Consider the following 21,910-nt stretch of genomic DNA (forward strand, 5'->3'; position numbering starts at 1 on the left):
GTACGTACGTGCGCGCGATGGCAGCAGAGCAGGCACACGCACACAACACTGCTCGAAGGAAGCGAAAGATCCAGACTGGTTCGGTTGGTCCGCGGCCGTCTACACGAAAGGTGGTCCTCGGCGCGACAAAACAGAAGCACAACAACAACAACAAAAGTGATGACGACGGCAGTCGTTGATGCCGTCAGCTGGTGTTTTGGTGGGGTAGCCTTCCCATCCACTTGTATGGTTTTCCACCAGCCGATGGCCCGGGGAGGTGGTGAGATGATTCATATCTCCGACTGTGAGCGAACGAGAGCGACCGACTGGTTCGGACCAAAATCAAAGACGACCGGTGGAGGAGGAAACTGGAGGGAAACAAGCGGGAGGTGAGCCGGCGGGTCGGCCGGTCTGTGTGTAATGGGTGTAAATCGAGAGCGAGCGAGGGGCGGGCCAATACAAATAAACCTCACACCACCCGCTTGTTTTCCGTTCAAGTCGTGCCGTCGTAGTAACCAGTTCCGGTCGTTACATGCAAGCCAATTGCGAGTTTTGTATGGAAATGTGAGAGAACCGAAGAGAGAAGGATTTTTCCGCCACCGTGAGAGAGAGAGAGAGAGCCCGAACCTCTGCGGCGTCTAGTGAGAGAAGCGCTTTGCCTGAGAAGAAGAAGAAGAAATACCAAAACAATATTACTATTAGGGGGTGAGATGGGAGGAGGGGAGGTGGGATGAAAATGGGGTGAAGGTGACAGGGGGAGGTCGTTTCCGGCGTCACAACACAGAACGGTGGAAGAGCGTAATAGTGAGCAAGAAATGCGCGGGAATGTTCTTCGTGCTCACTCTCTTTCTCTCTCACACACACACGCTCTCTTGGTATTGGCAGAACCGATGACGATGGAAAATCGTCCTTCGCGGGCTGTCTGCCTATTACAAACATCGCAGGTAGGTGTCCATTTTGTGTTGATCTTATCGAGAATGGAGTGGAATGGAGTGGAATGGAATGGAATGGAATGGAATGGAGGGGGAAAAGGACATCATTAACATTGTGGTGCATAAAGCGGTCAACTACATGCAGTATTGGTGGATTTATGGAAGTAGAATGTAGCTGTAAAATATATTATACCACGTGACTGTCTTGAATTTCATTAAGCAAGGGAAAAACGGACAATTCTAACACCTTAAGAGGTTTAACATTGTCTAATATTTTAATAGGTCTGACTTTCTTCTGAGTTAACATTAAGTACATTAAGTATTAAGTATATTAAGTATATATATTATAAGTTAAAACTGTACTATTGAACAGAAAAAAGGATATTAGGTTTTATATAATTATAATAATAAATGTTCGTAATTATTATCAACACTTTACTTAACTATCGTGAAGTCGTCGTAAAGGCAATAAAATAATCAATTCTGGCAGGCCTTCCGACAATCATTAATATTAACATTAATATAATTTAATATTTGTTTTTAATAATTAATTTTTTGATTAGTTTATTTATTTTATTATCTCAAATAATTGCAAATATTTTCATTAAATAGCCTGAATTGAAGGGATCCGGCCAACCGAGAATTTGGTTTGTGTCCAATCATATAATTGCATAGTGACGAGGGCAGCACAATAAAATTTCTTTAGTGTGCGTTTTTTAAACTCTTATCTTCGATACTGATATTGTAAAATCATTGGAAACATCTCAATTTTCTATCCCAAAGTTTTTCATGTGCAATACAATAGAAAAATGTTTTTCATTTTAAAATGTGAAGATTTTGGCCATTATTCAGTAGCCTTCCAGTTTAATGAAATCATATTCTCGTCTCTTGGCATATTCAGTTAAATTGAACTTAAAAGCGTTAAGTATATTATTTAAATAGCTAAGCCATAATTCAGCCCATTATACAAAAATGTTAGGTATTCTGTTGTACGACACTGTAGTCTAGTAGGAACACAATTTACTTAAGTCCAGAATCAGTTTAAAGAATATTAAATTCAGTTTAATCAGTTAAAGCTGTTATTTAACTCAGTTTCCCTATTGTGTTAAATTGAGCAATAAATCATGTATCGGGTAATTTTATTTAATTGTCGAAAGAAACAATACAAAGAGAAAAATAAAATTGTTTTGTGATAAATTAAATTATGTTACAGAATTAAATATTTCCATATTATTTTTTAACCAGCGATTTTCCCATTGTTCATCAAATTAATAAACGAAAGAAAGCTAGAGCGAGAACACGCGCATTTGATCTCTCTCCTCTCTTCGATTAAAACGTATACTAACAAAGCCGCTATAGAGTGTGGTCGATCCGGATGCTACCTCCTCGTTGGATGTTCTCCTGTTATCCGAAATCCAAATGCAAACCGGTTTAGTAGGAATTCTCGCTTGCCGGCATGCGATCTAGCGAGTGAGAAGGAAGAAGGAGAATCGATTCTCTCTCTCGCTTCTTCATGCGATCAGATTCCCCTCGATGATAAGAACGCATACTAACAGGGCCGTTGGACGAGTGCGGTCTCTTCGTCCGGTAGATCCTCCTCGTTGGATGCTCTCCTGTTACTCAAAATCCAAAATCAAACCGGTTTAGCAGGAAATCTCGCTTACCGGCATGCGATCCAGCGAGTGAGAAGGAAGAAGGATAATCGATTCTCTCTCTCGCTTCTTCATGCGATCAGATTCCCCTCGATGATAACGCATACTAACAAAGCCGCTGGTCGAGTGTGGTCTCTTCGCTTGGTCGATCTGGATGCAACCTCCTCGTTGGATGCTCTCCTGTTATCCGAAATCCAAAATCAAACCGGTTTAGTTGGAATTCTCGCTTGCCGGCATCCGATCCAGCGAGTGAGAAGGAAGAAGGAGAATCGATTCTCTCTCTCGCTTCTTCATGCGATCAGATTCCCCTCGATGATAAGAACGCATACTAACAGGGCCGTTGGACGAGTGCGGTCTCTTCGTCCGGTAGATCCTCCTCGTTGGATGCTCTCCTGTTACTCAAAATCCAAAATCAAACCGGTTTAGCAGGAAATCTCGCTTACCGGCATGCGATCCAGCGAGTGAGAAGGAAGAAGGATAATCGATTCTCTCTCTCGCTTCTTCATGCGATCAGATTCCCCTCGATGATAACGCATACTAACAAAGCCGCTGGTCGAGTGTGGTCTCTTCGCTTGGTCGATCTGGATGCAACCTCCTCGTTGGATGCTCTCCTGTTATCCGAAATCCAAAATCAAACCGGTTTAGTTGGAATTCTCGCTTGCCGGCATCCGATCCAGCGAGTGAGAAGGAAGAAGGAGAATCGATTCTCTCTCTCGCTTCTTCATGCGATCAGATTCCCCTCGATGATAAGAACGCATACTAACAGGGCCGTTGGACGAGTGCGGTCTCTTCGTCCGGTAGATCCTCCTCGTTGGATGCTCTCCTGTTACTCAAAATCCAAAATCAAACCGGTTTAGCAGGAAATCTCGCTTACCGGCATGCGATCCAGCGAGTGAGAAGGAAGAAGGATAATCGATTCTCTCTCTCGCTTCTTCATGCGATCAGATTCCCCTCGATGATAACGCATACTAACAAAGCCGCTGGTCGAGTGTGGTCTCTTCGTCCGGTAGATCCTCCTCGTTGGATGCTCTCCTGTTACTCAAAATCCAAAATCAAACCGGTTTAGCAGGAAATCTCGCTTACCGGCATGCGATCCAGCGAGTGAGAAGGAAGAAGGATAATCGATTCTCTCTCTCGCTTCTTCATGCGATCAGATTCCCCTCGATGATAACGCATACTAACAAAGCCGCTGGTCGAGTGTGGTCTCTTCGCTTGGTCGATCTGGATGCAACCTCCTCGTTGGATGCTCTCCTGTTATCCGAAATCCAAAATCAAACCGGTTTAGTTGGAATTCTCGCTTGCCGGCATCCGATCCAGCGAGTGAGAAGGAAGAAGGATAATCGATTCTCTCTCTCGCTTCTTCATGCGATCAGAATCCCCTCGATGATAACACATACTAACAGGGCCGCTGGACGAGTGTGGTCTCTTCGTCCGGTAGATCCTCCTCGTTGGATGCTCTCCTGTTACTCAAAATCCAAAATCAAACCGGTTTAGCAGGAAATCTCGCTTGCCGGCATCCGATCCAGCGAGTGAGAAGGAAGAAGGAGAATCGATTCGCTCTCTCTCGCTACTTGCTGCCAGTAACAGGCGCTCGTGTAACCTCCTCGGTTGGATGCTCTCCTGTTACCAGAAATCCAAAAACCGACTGATTTTTAAGGCAATTTTTCTTTCTCGCCTGGTAACGCGAAACGATTGGAACCGTAGAAGCAGAAAATAATCTCCTGTAAGACAAATACGCCAAAATTGTGATACAAGCGCCACTACAGACATTCTCTATTAGCACTTCGATTTTCTAAATCAGTCCTCGCAGGTTGATACTTGTTTAAACAAAGATGTACAAAAAACGGGTCACGATTTGTTCGTGCAAATATAGTAACCGTGCCATGGCAACATCATCTCGCCCAACCCTCCACAAACCAATGTTTGCCAGCCTCATCTTCACGGGTGAATCACGTTCTACTTCATTGGCGATTATTGGCTACGCACGACCGTTGAGACTTCCTCCCAAGACCAACAAAGGCGAGCATTTTTGTCTGGAGGCGAACTGGATGCAGCTTCCGGCCGATGCATCAGAGGTGTATTGTGATATCTTTTTGAAATACATTTAATTCTGTATCTACTTACGTTTTCATCGGACTTTTCTTTCTATCTTTCGTACTTCTTAAGGATTAAAATAAAGATTCTATTTTTCGGAAATAATTCACTGTAAAATAGGTAAATTATAAGCATAATAATGTGTATTGTACAAAATTATTAAATAAAATTTAAAACTAAACCGGAAGACACTTAACTGTTATTCCTGTTTCTTTGCCATCATTTTCCATCACAAATTTTCATTCCTTTTCCATTTTTTTTCTTCTTCTAAGTACTTATTACTACCATTACTGAGTAAATATAAATTCCTTCTCCTTCGTATTTGCAACAAACTATTTCACCTTCAGCTTCACGCGAACGTTCGCCCCACACTGCTCAACTCGCACCGCCTGGAACGTGTGCCGTTTAACGTGACTCGACAGATGATCGCTGCGTATGAACGCCTGCTGGCAGATGTGACACACAAACTTCCGCTCGCCCGAATGCATCCGGCGATGGCGTGACAGTTCGTACGACCGTGCAAAGGCCGCCTCACAGTTTTCCCACGGACAGTGAAACGGTAGCGTGCCGGTGTGCAACAGTTCGTGCGCTTTCAGGTGACTTTGGCGTGTGTAGCTTTTGGTGCAACCCTCATACGAACAGCGGAACGTTCGTCGAGGGTCCAGCTCGGGAACGATCGGTTCAGTGGTATCCTTGTTGCTGGAACCACTCTCCTTCGGTGCGGTCACTCGCGCCGGTTCTTCCACTCGTTTCGGGTCCTTCTTCGTCAGCTTGACTCCAGGAAATAGTTGCTGTATCTCACTGTTGGGCAGATTGTGTCGGCGTACGTGCGCCAGCAGGTGATCGCGACGAAAGAACCGTTTCTCGCACCACCGGCAGTTGTGATTACGATCGCTGGTGTGCGTCACCAGATGGCGATTCAGTGTTTCCGACCGTGCAAAGCGTTGCCTGCATCCGGTCCAGCTACACCCGAAGGGTAGTTCACCCGTGTGAGATCTTTGGTGCACCTTCAGGTGCGATACTTTGATGTACGTTTTACTGCACCCGGGCCACCGGCAGGGATAGTTACGATCTTTGCTCGAGTATGTGAGTTGTTTCGATTCTTCGAATGAATTGCTTTCCTCCTCATCGGATTCGGAATTCGGTTGCGTGCCTGCTGCGACTGCTTCCTCCTCTTCACAATCAGACCCCTCGCCGTATGCGGCAACTAAGTCATCGAGTTCCACATCGGATCGCGCCGTTTCATCCTCTATGCAATCGTCTCCATCGTACTGTATCAAGTCGTCCTCATCCTCGTGCGCTTCCTCTACAATGATACATTCTTCCTTCCTTCGATCCTCCACGAGTTCTAGCTCCACAATAGCATCCGATCGATTCTGGCGGTTAGCTACAACGTCCGAAAGGTCATTTTCTAACAGAAACCGCAAACCACTCTCTTGCGCCTCGAGCTTTTCTCCTCCGACGACCGTACTGCCAGCCACGGTCGACGCTTGGTTCCGATGGCTAGGAACATCTTCACCGTGATACTTTTCGTGCGCTCTCAGGTGATGCTCGTTCAGGTACAGCTTCTTGCAGCCGGCATGTGTACAGGAATACACTCGTACCGATGAATCTGCACCGAGCGCGGTGGAAGCGGTGTTTACGGTTGTCGCACCTTCCCCGACCGATCCGGCTGGTTCGTTCTGCAATAAATACTGTAAAACGGTTACACCAGAGCTGGATGACGAAACGGTCGCTTCGGAATCAACACGGTCCATCGGAAAAATAGGGAAAATTCCGATGCTTTTCGACTAAATCAAAGGTATTTCTTCCATTTTGCAGCAGGCGTACGTACGTAAAGGCGTTTGTTTATTTTTTTTACTTTGTTTACGTTCGAAACGTCAAACGGCGAGGCAAGTAGTGATGAGCAAGCAAGCGGATTGGATTAGTAAGTTCTATTATGAAAATTACGGGATTGGAACGATTCGTTTCGGGATTGGTTTTGATGCTATAAATTATAGATTAATATGTTGCTATACTTTTAGCATGAATTATCTTTTTTTTTACTATTTTAATAGCAGAAAATTAATCTTTTTTTAATTGATTTCATGAAAAATAAATAAAGGATAATAACTATAAGCTACTACAATAGTTTAAGCAAATTATCATTGCTTATTTCTAACTGTTTTAGTTATTTTTTATTTACGCAAAGACATGGATGGAGAACTATGGATTTTTTTTACGTTTGCATTGAATGCCTCGTTGAAAACAAAACTAATAGAGACTATCAAAACAAAAAATATACTTACTTTTTACATGGAGATATTTTTATAGCTTGATATATGCTGTGGGTATGTGTGGTAGAAACTGAAACGAAAATAAAGTAGTAATAAACAAAATAATTACTATTCCAATGGAATAATATATTTGATAAGTTCTCGTGCATCTTCTTTTGGCTCTGGGTTCGAAAACTTCATTGTATCCTTAGGTGAATGATCAGTGAGCTTGTTTAGCTCAAGCTTACTCAGAGGGAATTCTGAAACTCAAAACACCTGTCATGAGAATGTGTAGTCCAAGACTTGCTAGGCTTGCTGCTATATTCCCTTAAAGTCTTTTAAGGATGCTCACTTAGAGGAACGAGGTGTGATAGGTCCAAGATGCGTCCGGCACGAAGGCCGCGATATTGGGCAAGTAAGTGTATATTATCGGATAACTATTCTAATAAGTATCAGGCATCGTTCAGATCGGATTCGATATTCGGCCCTACCAAACTATCACATGCAACCAGTTGGTTTATTCAATTAGTAACAGCATTTAATTAGTCACAATACATTAGTAGCAATTATTACGTACGACTTTTAGCCCCAAAACCCGGGAAGGTTGTTGTGCAATCCATCTTATAATGAACTTTATTTACGCAACTAGCTCGAACTCGAACTTCCTTCAACCTACCACCACCAACGTAATAGGTCCTCTGCTTGATTAAGTACATCAAGCGTGCAGGACAATTCATCAACGGCGCGCCAGGACATTCCCATACAGCCAGCCCATCCGCCCTGACCTTTACCCCTCCCCCGGGTGATTATGATGCCGGTGGTGGCCTTTCATCTAAATTGAAACCATACATCGGAAAGCTACAATCGAGCCTGGGTTGCGTCATTACACGCAACACTACACTCTACATCGTTCGCCGACTCCCACACCTGATAAGGACCTAGCTCCCACGTAATCACCGGCTGCACCTCCAACGAGATACGATGATGAGTTTATTTTTATCATCCCCCCCCTCCCCCCCAAACCAGGAAAAAAGAAGGAGAAAACAAAATGGTTAGATTCAGCATCCTACAGACATTGGACAGACGATGACTAACACGCGCGTCCGTACGGTGTGTTCCCGTGGCAATTGGGTGGCGCATGCTTATCGTGGAGGAAGGAACGTGCACACACGACCGAACGCCTTAAAAATACATACCCCCCCACCCCCTCGAGTGTGGTCCATTTTCCATCCGAGGCAACGTGAGCAGAGTAGTAGTCACACAGTTTTCCCTCAGCAAAGAGTGGCGTTTGATCGATTCGGAGGAAAATTCAGAGAGAGAGAGAGAGAGAGAGAGAGAGAGAGAGAAAGAGCGCACCCGTGTGTGTGGTGTGTGTGAATGGGAAAGTGGACATTTTCCTAGAGCATTTCCCGTGCTAAAGAGAGCAGAGAGTGGCGACCAAATTCACCCGAAAACATAAGCCAACGCTTTCTGTCGACTTGGCATGTCGCTTGGTGCGGTAGGAAAATTCAGTTTCTCTCAGGCAGCAGCGCCAGCAGGGCGTTTTGCTCGTAAACCTACCAAACCTTCGGACCTTACCTTAGGGATTCGTTTTTCCCCCCTTTTCTAGAGCCAGTGAAAAACGGAAGACAAACAGGCAGTGCATACTGCTGGGGAACGCGGCCCACCCGAACCACAGCAAGGGAGGGATATTCCTGGTTTTTTTATGTCTCCTACTTTTCTTTTCACAAAAAAGGAACCACAAATCTGAGTTTTCCTTTTCTTAAGTGTGTGTGTGTGAGTGTGTAATTTTTCCCGTGTGGGTTTACACTTTCCTCTACGGCCGTTCTCGTTCGGCGGAAAAGCCAACAAAGGAAGAAATCGAGGACGACACACTCGAAGGTGCTGCTGCTATCGATTAGACGACGCATGTTGCCGAGTGTCGTGAAATAGTAGTAGTACGAGGACACAGCAAGGGGGATCCCGAACATCCCTGTTGGCGCTCCAGTTTGTCCCGGGGTTTATTAGAAAGCCTAGTGTGCGTTAAGGAAATGGTATCAGCGAAGATGGTGGAACCGTTGATAGTGCTTCTGGTTTATTTTAATTGTGATTTAATATTTTACGTTAAAAATATCAATAAACATTAAAGTGCACGAGTGCGCGCGTTCAAGCTACTACTGTCCTCCATTTTCTTTGCCGTACTACCACCTGTGCCGTGTAACAACCGTACATCATCAGCTGTCCCTCCTTGAAGGACATTGGAGGAAGTGCAGTAAAATCGATCACCGTGGACGACCAATTGTGTTGGAAAATTCAACATCAATCGAAGGTAAATATAGCTCTCGCTTCCTTCTCAATGCTAGACTTTGAGCCTCCTGAATGTCCTTCAGCAGCAGCTCACGTATCGATCAAACACACCAACACCCATGAGCTTCATCCCATTTTCAAAAATATCGTCCGCTTCATAGCGAAGAGTCATTAACCTTCGTGCTAGTTTTCACACCGTTTCCAACCACTCTTCCCTCTAGGCGACGAACGGAAAGGTAGCCAATGGGAGGGAGCTGTTGTTTCCGTCCTATTTATCGATCGGAATGCAGTCGTCTCGTTAGTTGAGGTTCGTTAGCTGCAGTTGTGCAGCAATCACTGCTGCAGTATGTCGCGTTTTATGTTTCGCTTGCACAGCCACTCAAGGTCCTCCCGATTTCCCGGAACACACACACCATAGTGTGCTCCCTTGGCACTATAGCACAGGCTAGCATTATGTTTTGTTTTTTACATTTGCTTCACAGGCCGGAGCTTCATGCCAGCACACAACACGCGTCATGCCGAACGCGCGGGGTATATCAGTTCGTTTGCTGTTCTCGCGGCTAGAGCGTCGCAATTGTTGGGACGAGTATTTTTAACCATCGAGCACCGAGCGCAGAATGGCAAATGTCTTGACGGCATTTTAGGGTTGGCAGTTATGTAAAGTAAACAAGCGATTGTAAAATAATTTACAATTTTAGTTTACTTTAGAAAACAAGAAAAAAAAGGATGGTTTGCTTAATCGATATTTTCCTATGAAGTTTATATCCTATGAAGAAGTCCTATTCTCCTAGGATTTAATGCGCTTTAAAGGATAAAACCCCTAAGCAGCATCATGAAGAGGAATCCCCTCATTGATAAAGCAATTAATTATGCGGTAGCTTGACAGCAAAAGCTTTGGAGCTGTAAGAGGGAATAGAACTTGATGGAACTTTGAAGCTGTTTAACCAGCAAATGGAACTCAATTGAAGCTTGGATGTCACTTGAACTAAGTATACCTCTAATAACTCCACAGAAACAAAACTAAATGATGTGCGAGCATTACTTCAATGCCTTTTGTTAGGTTAGCATCTCTGCTGAGACCTCGATGGATCTCTATAGCTTGTTAAGAAACACAGAGAACTCTATGGAACTTGGTGGTTTCTTCTAAAGACCACTAAAATTTACGGTTTAATTGTCAATTTTTACAGCGATGCTTTCGATATTTAAATATTTTCCTTAGGTTTGTTTTATAATGATTTACTAAATCATGACATAGTGCGAGTGATTAAAACAATTTATTTGACATAAAACTTCTACAAGTTGTACACAATTTTTCAATCAAATTTCAAACACGGATCATTCCTTAATGCACTTTGAAGAGAATTCCTTAATTGCACTTCCACGATTTTCTGCCAGCATCATGGCCACGTGACACGAACACAAGAGTCACTTCTTGTTAATATCGAGTAATTTATACAGCATTCCCTCTCAGAAAAAAACCCTTTATGAGACGGCGATTATAAAGATAATGCTGGTCATGGGGTGAGTTTTGTGTCCTGGACGCACACACACCAAAGGATGATTGGATCGACATAAAAAAAGATTTTCTATTTCTATTACAAAGATTCACTTTGACGCTCGAAAGCTGCTTAAAAGCTGGTTAAAAGTTCCAAGAACTTTGCTGCTGCTTATCTGCTGCAATAGTTTTTTTTTCTTCGAATTTCATGATGGATTAGCCTCACCTCTACTGTACCGACTTTAGCCACGTTTGGTTCCAGTTGTTCGTACCGGCTGGATCGAATCCTTTCACCAGCGGAAATCTGGTACGCGTCCAACCACCAATCGTCGTCAGGTGACGATTATTATCGACATGGAACGTGTCCAGCAGTGGCATACTCCAGTACGTCGAATCGAGCGTCCTTAGCCGATTGTTCGATAAATCGAGCTTATGCAGCGAGGCAAAGCTTGCCTGCACTGATGATGCACCGAAGCTCTCCAGACGGTTGTGAGCTAGCAGAAGTTGCTTCAGCCCAGGCGCATTCACCAAGCGATCCAAGCTGAACTCCTCCAACAGATTGTAGCTAAAATCAAGCTTTCTTAAGGCGGTTAGCCGCTCTACTCCGGCCGGAAGAACACTCAGCCTATTGCGAGGCACTGACAGCTCAGCCAAACGGCAATCGTTATCGCGACCGGTGAAAGCAAGCTCCAATCGCTCCAATCCCGCATTGTCCAACGACAGGCGGACGAGTTTGTTCGGCACGATTTGGAATGCTGTGTGAAGGTTAAGATTGTCCGAATTGCTGGCGAACAGGAACAGGACGGTGTTGGATTGATCGAATCGCAAGATACGCTCAATGTCCGCCGCTGTTCCATTGCCAGATTCGTGAATTTTGTTCGAGGTTGCGGGCGCAGGTCGGTAGCCTTCCTTCCAGCACTTCCACGCCTGATCCGTTTCCTGTATGCGGCTGTAGTCGTAGTGGAACTTCGTCACCGGATTATTCGCTTCACTTGATGAGATGTAACAGCAGCAGATAGTGAGCAGCAAACTGTACCAGCCAAAGCAGAGAAATATATTTTAGCACTTAAACATCTGATAAACGGTAGAGTGTAGTGCAATACTCACAACCGAAGGGCAGCCGCCATCGTGAAATCGTAAACGATGCTATTTGTTCAAGCGATTAGCGCTCACTAGTTCTCACATACGGCAAGGATCAGATGACTGAGACACTTATCAGCAGGCAGAGTGAGGGTAGTGCTAGCCCATCATCTTCCAACAAGCATTAGATTACTCAGAGCTGGATTGCTAAATTGACTCGCTTGAATCTAAAAATCTCGCCGCTGATGTCATCCCGAAGGTAGGCGGCTCATCTCCGTAAAGAGAGATTCAAAAATTGTAATCCAGTTCTTTAGAAGATACTACAAGCGAATGGAGCAGGGGCCCGGTTTCGTAAGCATTAAGCCAAGCAGAAGTGGAGTTGATTGTGTGTCAAGTGTTTATGAGCCAAACAAGCTATGATGATAAGGGACCATCTGCTGTGTCATCTCTGTTATGGACGCGGTTTTAAAGGGAACCTGATAATCATCTAAAAAAGGGGTAAAAGACTCGAGAAGGCCCCCCCTAGAATCTTTTGTGTGCAGTACTGTGGCCTGTCATTTTTGTTGTACAGTGGGATTTCTGTATGGTCAAAACCCATTTGATGTAAACATTGTGCATTGTTCCTTAATACTGTTAATAGACAGCGAGTAGAACTTGATACAATACATTGTAACAAGTGGTTTGAGATTATGATATTCTTAAGTTTCCTCCTTTGCTGAATATCAATGCAAGGTAACAAGTATTCATCGAATTACTGTTCCGTTACCGTCCCAGAACGCCGTGCATGTTTAAGGCCCGATTGTTCACCCCTAGTGCGACTGAAAACTAGTACGAAGCCCCTGTAACCCAAAATGAATGGTAGGGTTAGCGGAGAGGGGATTTTAATCAAATAATAACAATATTTTATTAGACTTTCTTCAACCAATTTTGACCACACTGAAAGCACACTGAAAGCTCACTGTGAAGCTCTGGCAACGTGTACTGCGGATTGCATACCTTTAGGCGTAAAACCTACAGCGCCTAACAAATTTTGTCAGGGGGGGGCCTTCTCGAGTCTTTTACCAAAAAAGGTTTTCATTCATATTTTAAGTCTTTTTACACAGTTCAGAAAATTTGTTCAAGTCTCAGTTTTTAAACGCGCAGTTGTCAAGTGATCGACCGATTTCGGACATCATCACCAGCATCTAACAAGATGAAGCAGCGAGAGAAAGAGGCTTAGTGTCATGAGGCAATATTGAACCAATTGTTATCACATCTTGGGGGCTGATGTTAATCTGCTTTTGGGCAAGTTGTTTTGAGGCCACTGTTTTGCATGCGCGTTTTGCGGGAAAGCTCATGCGTCTGGGTCATGTTTGTCGCCCACGGCGTCTTCCATTTATCATCCACCAGATGACAATTGATGTGACAAGATTGGGGATTTGTTTATCAGCTTGGACCGACGACGACGCGTTAATGGAAAGTTTTGTTGCCGTCTTGTCTCTGGCGGTGATTCGAGGTTTTTGTGGAAAATTCCGCCTTTTACTGGAAATTTTTGTTTTGGCCTTTGGGACCTTCCATTTCTGTTCCTTATCATGAGCGAAGCATTATCACGCAAGTGTAGCTTTTTATGGAGGATCTTTGGTGTAGTGGATGTCCAGGTCTTCCAATTATCGTACGCTACTCGTGGCGGAAATGGGTTGTCATGGACACTAGCTCTATCTCTATTTACTAGTGTGCAGCTGACTTCTCCACTATAACCGCATGTAAATACACAACCATATAACCATCCGCCTCGGCGGCACACTGCTGCAAGTCTTTCTTTCTGTCCATTGAGCAATTCCGACAATATTTAGATCAGCATCACGGTGCGACCACCCCTGTGCACAGACATCCCATCCTTGCTGCTGACCTTCGTGTAGGAAGGAACAACACGTGCTGTAGAAGAAAGAGACCCATGTCCGGGCCCTCTCTCGAATCACGAGTCTTTCTTCTGCTTTCCATCAAGTACAAAGTGTAAACTTCAAGCACCGCAGCCCAGTGTTGTGAAGGAATTTCATAATTTATGTTCACGTCACACCAATCAAACTGCATCGCGTGATCATGTTCGCGCAGGCCTGTAGTTGTGTGTGAAATGCGTCAGTAGTACAACGGAATGCTGGGTGGTACGGCAAACAATAGACACACATACGCTGGACCGAGTCGCATGCAACTAATTCCATCAATCCTCGACAATCTTATCAAAGCGGATTGTTGGACAACTCTCCAAGAAACCCGATGAGGCCTTTCTTCCTAGCTGCGAAGGAGGGAGCAGAGTGGAAATTTCCACCACCAAAGGCGTCCGGTTTAAGGCGTGAGGGACACGTTCTCTCCAAGGTACCCACACTGCTGGCTGTGGTTAGAAATGCCCACCCATTGACCCATGGCATAGATTCATGATTGAGTGGGCCACGTGACCCACGTGATACAAAAAAGGTGCGTGTTTATGCACCTTCCTGTCAAACAAGCCGTGAGGAAGCACAGCAGTGAAACGTGTGTAGCTTCTTGGCTGCTGGCTCGTAGGAATACGAGTATGGTAATCTGATCAAATTCGTCTGTTATTTCCGAAGGACACGATTGTTGTTTGCCCGCTGAGAATGTCATGTGCGCGCGCGTTCGGGTGGCCCAGTTATTGCAATTTCTGGTGCGCAATTAAACGACTTTAATAATAAGACCCGCCACACAAAAGCCATCGCAGTAGAACTACACTGTTGCGGTTGTTGGCACGCGGCATCAGCAGACGGTGGTGTGTTTGTGCGTTTCGCGACGGTCAGCCAAGGGGAGGGAGGAAGGAGGCGAGGGAAGGAGGGAAGGGAACTGTAACAACTGTTTCTTGTTTGGCTTGGCAATTGTCGCACGTACCACCATTCATGGCAGAAAGATCTGCCAGAGACGACATTTTACATGGCAGAACATTATGAACACGGCGCAATTTTTTTTCTTCAATTTTTGTTGATTATATGCAGAGGATCGTTAAGCAGCAGCTAATTAAAGGCTTGATCCGCAGTTATTTTTATTTTGCAAATGTTGCCACACTCCAAAGGCGGATATGAAAAAGGACAGTAAAAAAAATGTACTTGGTGCCATTTTGGCGAAGGAACCTCTTAATGTCAACCCTTATAATAGAGGGTCCGTTATGAAATAGTAATTTTCTAGTGACCATTTGTCGACACTGCTTAGAATGAGGTGGACAATTTACTATACAACTTTCGAAAAATGTTCAGACAATTGCCCTTCATTAATGCCAGGACTAAAATCTGGCTGCCCAGTTCTACATTTAAAATGTCCCACCGAGTCCAGCTCAAAAAACAAATGGCTAATGCAACTTGATCAGTGTCCAGACATGGAAAACATTACTAGTTAATCATGGTTATTCTGTAAAAAAAATACTTGAAGGAGAGACCATTCGTGACGATCTTCTACCTGGTTATCTGCAGAGCAAAGCCCTTAATAATTCTCTTATAAGATCACAGATCTAAGGACTCAAAACAGGAGATACAGTGACGGACAAAATAATAAACCCCTTCCTAATATCTTTTCTTGGGGGATAGTCTGGTGGCCAAGGCGACCGGGCTTCAAATCCCATCCAGACGCAGAGCTGATAACTTTGGTACGGACAAAAGCAAGTCACAGGAAGCCAGAAATGGCAGGACGAGACTACTGCATTCTATAGTTCTATTAACTCTCATAATATTTATAAGCATCGGTCATGTTTAGTGTTGTGATAGAATCATGTAAAGAGGCGAATGAGTCTCAAAGACCCAAATCCTCTATTAATAAACGATTAAAACATGTGCTAGAATCAGAAAACCCTGGAAGATAGCAGAGCCAAAAACTGTTAATCAGAGTAGAGTTTCTGATGGATGCAATAATATCAGAGTTTTTCCAAAATCAACTAAGTTCTGCTTACAAAAAAAAATTGGATGATTCTTTGTTAGATATTAACAACTTTTGCCAAAATTCGATGCAATTATTGCTTGACTGGTTGGTACGTATACAGAAACTGTTATGAGTCATCAGTCTTTATTCGTCTCTTCTGAAGGTGATCCAACTCTATTGCCCATCACTGTAAAGAGTAATCTATACAGATGTTTTTTTTTATATTAAATGCTTGCTAAAAAGGAAACCTTTTTTTACCCTCTTTACGACATGTAAAATCTCTCAAAATGTTATCGTCAGCTGTTGTCAACTGTTTATTTTTCTGCAGATTTGGCATCTTTCCACCGTTCTCATTTCTCGCAGCATCATTAACCTTTAAGTTTTTCCCCCCATCGTGTTTTTTTCTTATATGGTGAAAGCAAAGGTACCAATTGTGTTTTTTTACCCCTTCACGCTGACACGCTCTTCCCATCCTCCTCCTTTACTGCTGATCCACATCCCATTTGTTTACCTTGCCCGTTTTCTTTTACCACAGCATTCAAAACATTGTTGCCAGCCCGCTCACTCACATGCACTTGTTTTGGTTTGCTCTTGTTTCACTTTAAACAGATTGCCGATCGGATGTGTATTGGTGCGCGGACGACTTAAGTAAGGGTGGCTTAACTTACACACACCCGCAGCCACAATCCTCGCAGGAGTAAACGAGACAGAGACGAGCGGCACAGCAGCACGAAGCGTGATAAAGGGAGCGAAACCGCGAACTACCAACACAAAAGCGCTTCTACGTGTGTGTGTGTGTGTGTAACTGTATTCGCATACCCGCGCACATTGAACTCGCGGCTTTATAAATGCCTTCGCTTCCTCGAACGAAAACAAAGCAATCGCATTCGAGCGATTGAGTCGATCGGGTGTTCGAAGCAACACAGCAGAGCGCATTCTTCCCGGACAGTGATCTACCCAAGTGTGTGTGTGTGTGTGCCAAGCTACAACCATCTTTCTACAAACGGAAATCCAAGTGCCAAGTGAGGTAGTTTTAACCCCGTAACACAGGTAGCTTAATACGCCACACCTGAGGCCTCACCAGCCTACACCAAGCAGCGTCAATGTACGCCACACGCTGGACTACAGAGCGCTAAAAACGCAGCCCAACTACCAAAAGCCGTGAAAGTGTGTTTGTGTTCCCCGAAGTGCGTAGGGGAGAGTGTTTGTGAATTGGTGCAAGTACTACCGTGTGCGGGTGTGTGTTGTTAACACCGCCAGCGTTCTTGCTGTCCTTTATGTTTAATCCCGTTTTTAATCGTGTTATTTTGACGAAGAAGAGAAAACCGAAATTGTAAACTGTACCGTCGTCGGAAAGGACATTTTGTTCTGAGAAGTAAAAAAAACAACGCTTAATCCTTATATCGGAAAAAATAAGGAAAGACACTTACAAGAAGAAGATAAGCGGGGCGATACGTAACTGTGTGTACGCGCCTCCCATAACACCGATTCGCCATTTGTACGTCTCACGTCGCCACCTCAGCAGAAACCTTGAACGAGTTACGCGCCAACAGTTATCACTTTCGTGCTAAAGGTGGCCGAAAGGAAACTTTTTCTCACTGGGGCTTAGGCCGTTGTATGGGTAAGTTTTGTCCAAAAAATGTACTTTTAAATTAAAATTAAATTATTTTACCTAATTAAAAAGCTAGATCCAACGTCAAACGAGCAGGAACACGGCAGGTTCCAATGTTTGTCCTTCAGAAGAGCGAAGAATGAATGCATTAGAACAGTGCGTCACGAAAAAAAAGCTCCACCCCGTGATAGGGAGCTACCGGATGTCGTTAGTTAGAGTGTGGCCCGTAATTGGATTAAGCGCCCCAAAAGCAAGCAGCTGGTAATTGAATTAATCGTAACACGTCGGCGGAGAATTGGATTGTCGACTATCCACGAACTCTGCGAATGCTTTTGACTGAGCCTCTGAGAGCATCGGGGGCTGTTTTGATTGAGTTTGAAGGTCATTCATTTGAATTCGTGGACAACACGACAGACGTCCATCGATGGCGCGTTCTCCTGCACCTTGAGTCAGTTGCTAAGTCAGTGACCTATTTTTTTTGTTTTGGTTTCATTTTTGGAAATTATGTCACTCAAATTGAACTGCGCTTCCCAGAAAGATTTTGTTGCTAGGGGCTCGTTGTTTGTTTTAGTGTACACCCTGTGAACTATTATCACGAACCGGGCGCATGACGCATCCGGATGTTATTGTGAAGCAAAAACCACACTCCACCGACATCATGACAAAGATATCGCCAGGGTGTGGGGAACGTGGCATCATGATTCACGCATCAGTAAAACATGCCACGACGACGACCATAACAACCAGACACGCTCAACTACTTGGTGGACTTTGTCCTCCTGCCACTCCCCCTTGTCCGCTGGATAGGCAACACATGACGATACAATATGGAAGAACGATTCCAGAGTTGGCAAAACGAAGGTTTCTCCGTAACTCTCTGTGAGACCCAAATACCTCACGGTGTTTAATTGCCTGCAATGGGCCTGCACTGCTTGTAACGGCAAACCCACCCGTTGTTGTTTACTCTCTGCAACTCTCTGCTCTACATACAAGAAAGGCAGAAATTCCTGGTTAATTACACCCCAGTTGCTCTAACGAACCCAACAGGGAACCAAGATGGGGAGCAGGAACGTGGTTGTGGATACCTTGATTTCCATACCTTGCTGCATTCACGCCACCAGCACGCACCGATGGGGAGCGCGTGCTCGTATACCGACACGTGACGAAATGACATTCAAACCCGCCATTCACCCACCATTCATGGCGCACGCATGAATGTGCTTTGTGTGTGTGTCTCTTGCTGGTGGGGACGCGCTTATCTGGTGAGCGATTTTTTTTTGTTTGCTTCTACGAACCATCGCGTTCCTAATTGCGAATGAAGCATGCGCTCTGGCGTGGCAACGCACAGTGTTTTCTCCCGACGGAAAGACGCGCAATGTGGTGGCCGTGTTTCGCAACAGCTGGCGTTGTTTTGGTCGGGATTGTTTTTTTTTTGCTTCTTGCAAACGATTTTACTACGTGTCTTCGAATGATGTCGCTCTCGCTCGAGGATTTTGAATTGCAACCATGGGATAAGGGAGAGAGAGAGAGAGAGTGAGAAAGAGAGCGAACCAAACAAAGAGTATGAACCGTTATCGAAAGAGCTTTGTATGGTACAGTGTTGATCAGAACAATTGACACTTTTAATTTTACAATTCAAATAATCAAAAGAGAATTTTGAATATTATTTAGAAATACTCATAGTAAAAAAGACAAATATTTGAGAAAAAACTGAGTGAACGAAACATGCAAACACGTGCAACATTTAAATTATTCGTGACTGTAACGATTCGTTCGAGCAACCGCAATGAAAGCTTTCGAGTAGCTTTGTCGAGCAGAGTGAAAGCTTTGAGAGCTTTTTTTTTTTAGATAGGAGACATTTTTCATTAAGTTTCTATTTTTATAGCTTCATTTTCGTTTCAATTTTTAACCTTTTCTTCTTATTTTTTCTTCTTTTCCCGTAACCCTCCAGAGCGTGAAAAACCATCGTTTATAAAAGGGGACGAACCGGGCCTGGCTGGCAAGCAGGGCCGGAACGATCTTATCTGTGCGCGGAGGAGCACCGTTAAAATTGCGAGCGTTGAACGTCAAGATGGCGCGTACGTACCGACCGTTGGCCGCTGGGGCAACGAGTGGCCAAGCTGACTCGGAACCGAGCGGAACGAACTACTGCCCGTGGTTCGGGAGGACCATGGGACCGCCGGCGGTCGATCTGCCCGACGATTGACCGAACCGGACAGTCACAGGCACGATGTGACTACCAGCGAGGAAGCACCACCATCGCGGCCACGGCTGTCGGTTCTCCGCACCGTACCGAGCACTAACCAGCGCGCCAACGGCACCACCACCGCTGACGCTGCTGAAGATGGTACGGTCGAGACCGAACTGGCCGCCGCCGTCGGGATTGCGACCCAGGATGGCCCAGCCGCCGCCGCCGCCGCCGTTCGCCCACCGAGCGCGACCGGCCGCGCCGGTGGGGGCCACTGGATTGCGGACGATGGTGATAGCTACAATTTGGGCGCGTTCGATCAAACGAACGGTCCGTGGCCGATCCGGCAACCGCTGCCACTGCCCAAGTGGTCCGGCCGCCCGGTCACCCCGTTCGCGGTGGACAAGCTGTGGCAGTACGAGGACCTGGTCGGTCTGATCGAAACGAAGCTGCAGCGGATGCTCGAGGAGACGCACTACAACACGGCGAACAATTTTGTGGATTTTTACAGGGCCTACCGGGCCGCTCACCGTCACGGCCGCGGTGAGCTGAAGCAGCACTTCCAACACTATACCATCCCGATCAACCGTCGGCACCATATGTGTGTTAGCTTGGGTATGGAAATAGTCGCAAGGTAAGTCGTCTCGGTTGTCCCGCACAACTCACTATGAGGTTGCTAATGACTCTTTAATCTTCCGCTCACAACAGAATCGCAGAACATCATCCGGACATTGCACGCCTATTCTATCTGGTATCGTGCGAGGAAGCGTTAGACGAGTCGGATTCGTACATTCAGCACTGCGAGGAGAATGGCATCGAGTATGCGGGGTCCACGCTGGAGAAGGAGCACGCCATGGTTGCGATGAAGATCGTGGTCGGAGGACGCGAAGGTGTCCTTATCCTCGATCCGGGGTACCATGTGGCACGTGCCGTCACCGTGATGAAGGACCAGAAGTACCCGCATACCGGCTGGTTCACGCAGTCCGATGAACCGCACTGCAAGCGTGAGTACAGCTATGCCCTGCACGAAGAGAGCAGTGACTACATCACCTGGACCGAGCGAATGACTCGCGGTGGAAAGCAGCAGTACGAACAGTCGCTGGTGTACATCGCAAGACCGTACCGAACGGCGATCGATGTGACCGTGCGACGCAACCTGGTGTACAACTTCCGGTCGCTGCTGTCCCGCGACGCGAAGGGGCGCGTTTGTGCCGGACTGTACTTCCCGGTCGTACCGAATCCACACGATGCGCAGGTCACACTGTTCTACGACAATGCTAACGCTTCTCAGGTGAAGCAGAAGTTCATGTTCTCCCTGTTCAAGGATCCGGAAAAGGTAAGGCTAGCAACGATTGTTCGTTTGAGCCATACAGAACTAACCTATGTGATGTATCTGTCTCTCAACAGATTCCTGACCCGGTACTGGCCCATCTACAAAATTTGGCCCCACAGCTGCGCATGAACCTAGGCGACCTGATCGACCTGATGGTCGATCTGGCCGACTCGGTACACGACGCCGAGTTCGTGCAGCAGGTGCTCGAGATTAACAACAACATCAACGAGCTGTCGGCGGATAATTAGTCTATAATTATGCATTTTTATCCTACTTCTTTACTACAATTCCCCTACAATATTATATTAACGCCCGTAGTAACAATGCTGGAGAAACGCTGTTTTAACGCACCATCTCCAATGTAACTTTATGCGAGCACTTGCACCGACACCACACCCATTTCTCACTTAGACACATGATAAACCCGACAAGCGTTCTTCTAATGCATTATTTCTTTTGCCCTAAATTAACTAAATTGTCTTTAAAAAGGTATACGGGACAGGAAAACATAATAACCGTCTGTTTCAATAGTAGTTCAACGTTGTGTGTCGCTTTAAGAGCGTTTTTATGCGTGCGTGTGCTGTGTTTTTCCCCACTATAATGTATTAACTTTGCACCAATTGATTAATTATTGCCACCGTGTCACCATAAACAGGCAGGACCAAAACTTCGTAAAGTCATTCCGGAAAGGGGTTTAAAACGTATGATGATTTGCCAATTTGTGTTTTAAAGCCCTTCATTCGGTCACACGAAACTACAGTTCACTTCAGCTACTCTAATGCACTAAGCAAAGGTCGAGCCAATCGGCGTTCGTAGCGTGTATACGTGTGTGTGTGTATTGCGGTTCTTATCCATATATCGGGACTATATTTAATCAGTTTTACTTCAAGTGTGTATCTATGCGCTACAGCAATTACTAAACAGCTTGACAAATAAAGAGATGAAAACAGGATGGAAGATGGTTGGACGTTGTTTGCGAAAGAAAGATTTGTATCGCAGTTTAACTAATGTCACCCAGGGATCATGAAATGTTTTCTCCATGTTGAAGTCATCCTTTTCCCAATGCTTCTCATTGAAGTCTTTTTCTGGCCTGCCGCCTGGTCATATCTC

At 45.2% G+C, this 21,910-nt stretch overlaps 4 protein-coding genes across 5 annotated transcripts in view; 1 reads left to right on the forward strand and 3 right to left on the reverse strand.

The window, feature by feature from the left end:
• Positions 1–126, reverse strand: part of LOC118503536 (solute carrier family 12 member 4) — a 144,249-nt gene extending 144,123 nt beyond the window's left edge. Inside the window, exon 1 of one of the 2 annotated variants that reach the window (XM_036036935.1) lies at positions 9–126. The gene's annotated coding sequence lies outside the window, so the exon portion shown is untranslated. The remainder of the gene's footprint in view (positions 1–8) is intronic. The other variant, XM_036036930.1, reaches the window with a different exon arrangement.
• A 4,652-nt stretch (positions 127–4,778) lies between these two features.
• On the reverse strand, positions 4,779–6,581 carry LOC118506344 (zinc finger protein 107-like; the record flags this gene model as incomplete). Its single annotated transcript, XM_036043328.1, has 2 exons — positions 4,779–6,351; positions 6,492–6,581. Coding segments are annotated over 2 exons (1,452 nt in total), but the record flags the coding sequence as incomplete, so codon positions are not given.
• Positions 6,582–8,455: 1,874 nt separating this feature from the next.
• LOC118503541 lies at positions 8,456–21,752 on the forward strand. Its single transcript, XM_036036940.1, has 5 exons — positions 8,456–9,220; positions 16,277–17,288; positions 19,231–20,101; positions 20,176–20,803; positions 20,875–21,752. The coding sequence occupies exons 3-5, from the start codon at positions 19,926–19,928 to the stop codon at positions 21,046–21,048; spliced, it is 978 nt and encodes a 325-aa protein (XP_035892833.1). The 5' UTR covers positions 8,456–9,220; positions 16,277–17,288; positions 19,231–19,925; the 3' UTR covers positions 21,049–21,752.
• LOC118503542 lies at positions 10,451–12,128 on the reverse strand. The gene is made up of 2 exons (XM_036036941.1): positions 11,801–12,128; positions 10,451–11,723 (listed from the first exon to the last, which is right to left on the reverse strand). The coding sequence occupies exons 1-2, from the start codon at positions 11,818–11,820 to the stop codon at positions 10,922–10,924; spliced, it is 822 nt and encodes a 273-aa protein (XP_035892834.1). The 5' UTR covers positions 11,821–12,128; the 3' UTR covers positions 10,451–10,921.
• Positions 21,753–21,910: the final 158 nt, after the last annotated feature.

This window comes from Anopheles stephensi, chromosome 2 (genome assembly GCF_013141755.1).
Source record: "Anopheles stephensi strain Indian chromosome 2, UCI_ANSTEP_V1.0, whole genome shotgun sequence".
NCBI classification, from domain to species: Eukaryota; Metazoa; Arthropoda; class Insecta; order Diptera; family Culicidae; genus Anopheles; species Anopheles stephensi.

Excerpts from the sequence above, each read along its gene's own strand:
- LOC118503541 (XM_036036940.1), top strand. The coding sequence starts at position 19,926 with ATGCTCGAGGAGACGCACTACAACACGGCGAACAATTTTGTGGATTTT. Across the intron at positions 20,102-20,175 it reads GGTATGGAAATAGTCGCAAG|AATCGCAGAACATCATCCGG; the intron begins GTAAGTCGTCTC and ends CGCTCACAACAG. Across the intron at positions 20,804-20,874 it reads TGTTCAAGGATCCGGAAAAG|ATTCCTGACCCGGTACTGGC; the intron begins GTAAGGCTAGCA and ends GTCTCTCAACAG.
- LOC118503542 (XM_036036941.1), bottom strand. The coding sequence starts at position 11,820 with ATGGCGGCTGCCCTTCGGTT. Across the intron at positions 11,724-11,800 it reads ATGGCGGCTGCCCTTCGGTT|TTTGCTGCTCACTATCTGCT; the intron begins GTGAGTATTGCA and ends TGGCTGGTACAG.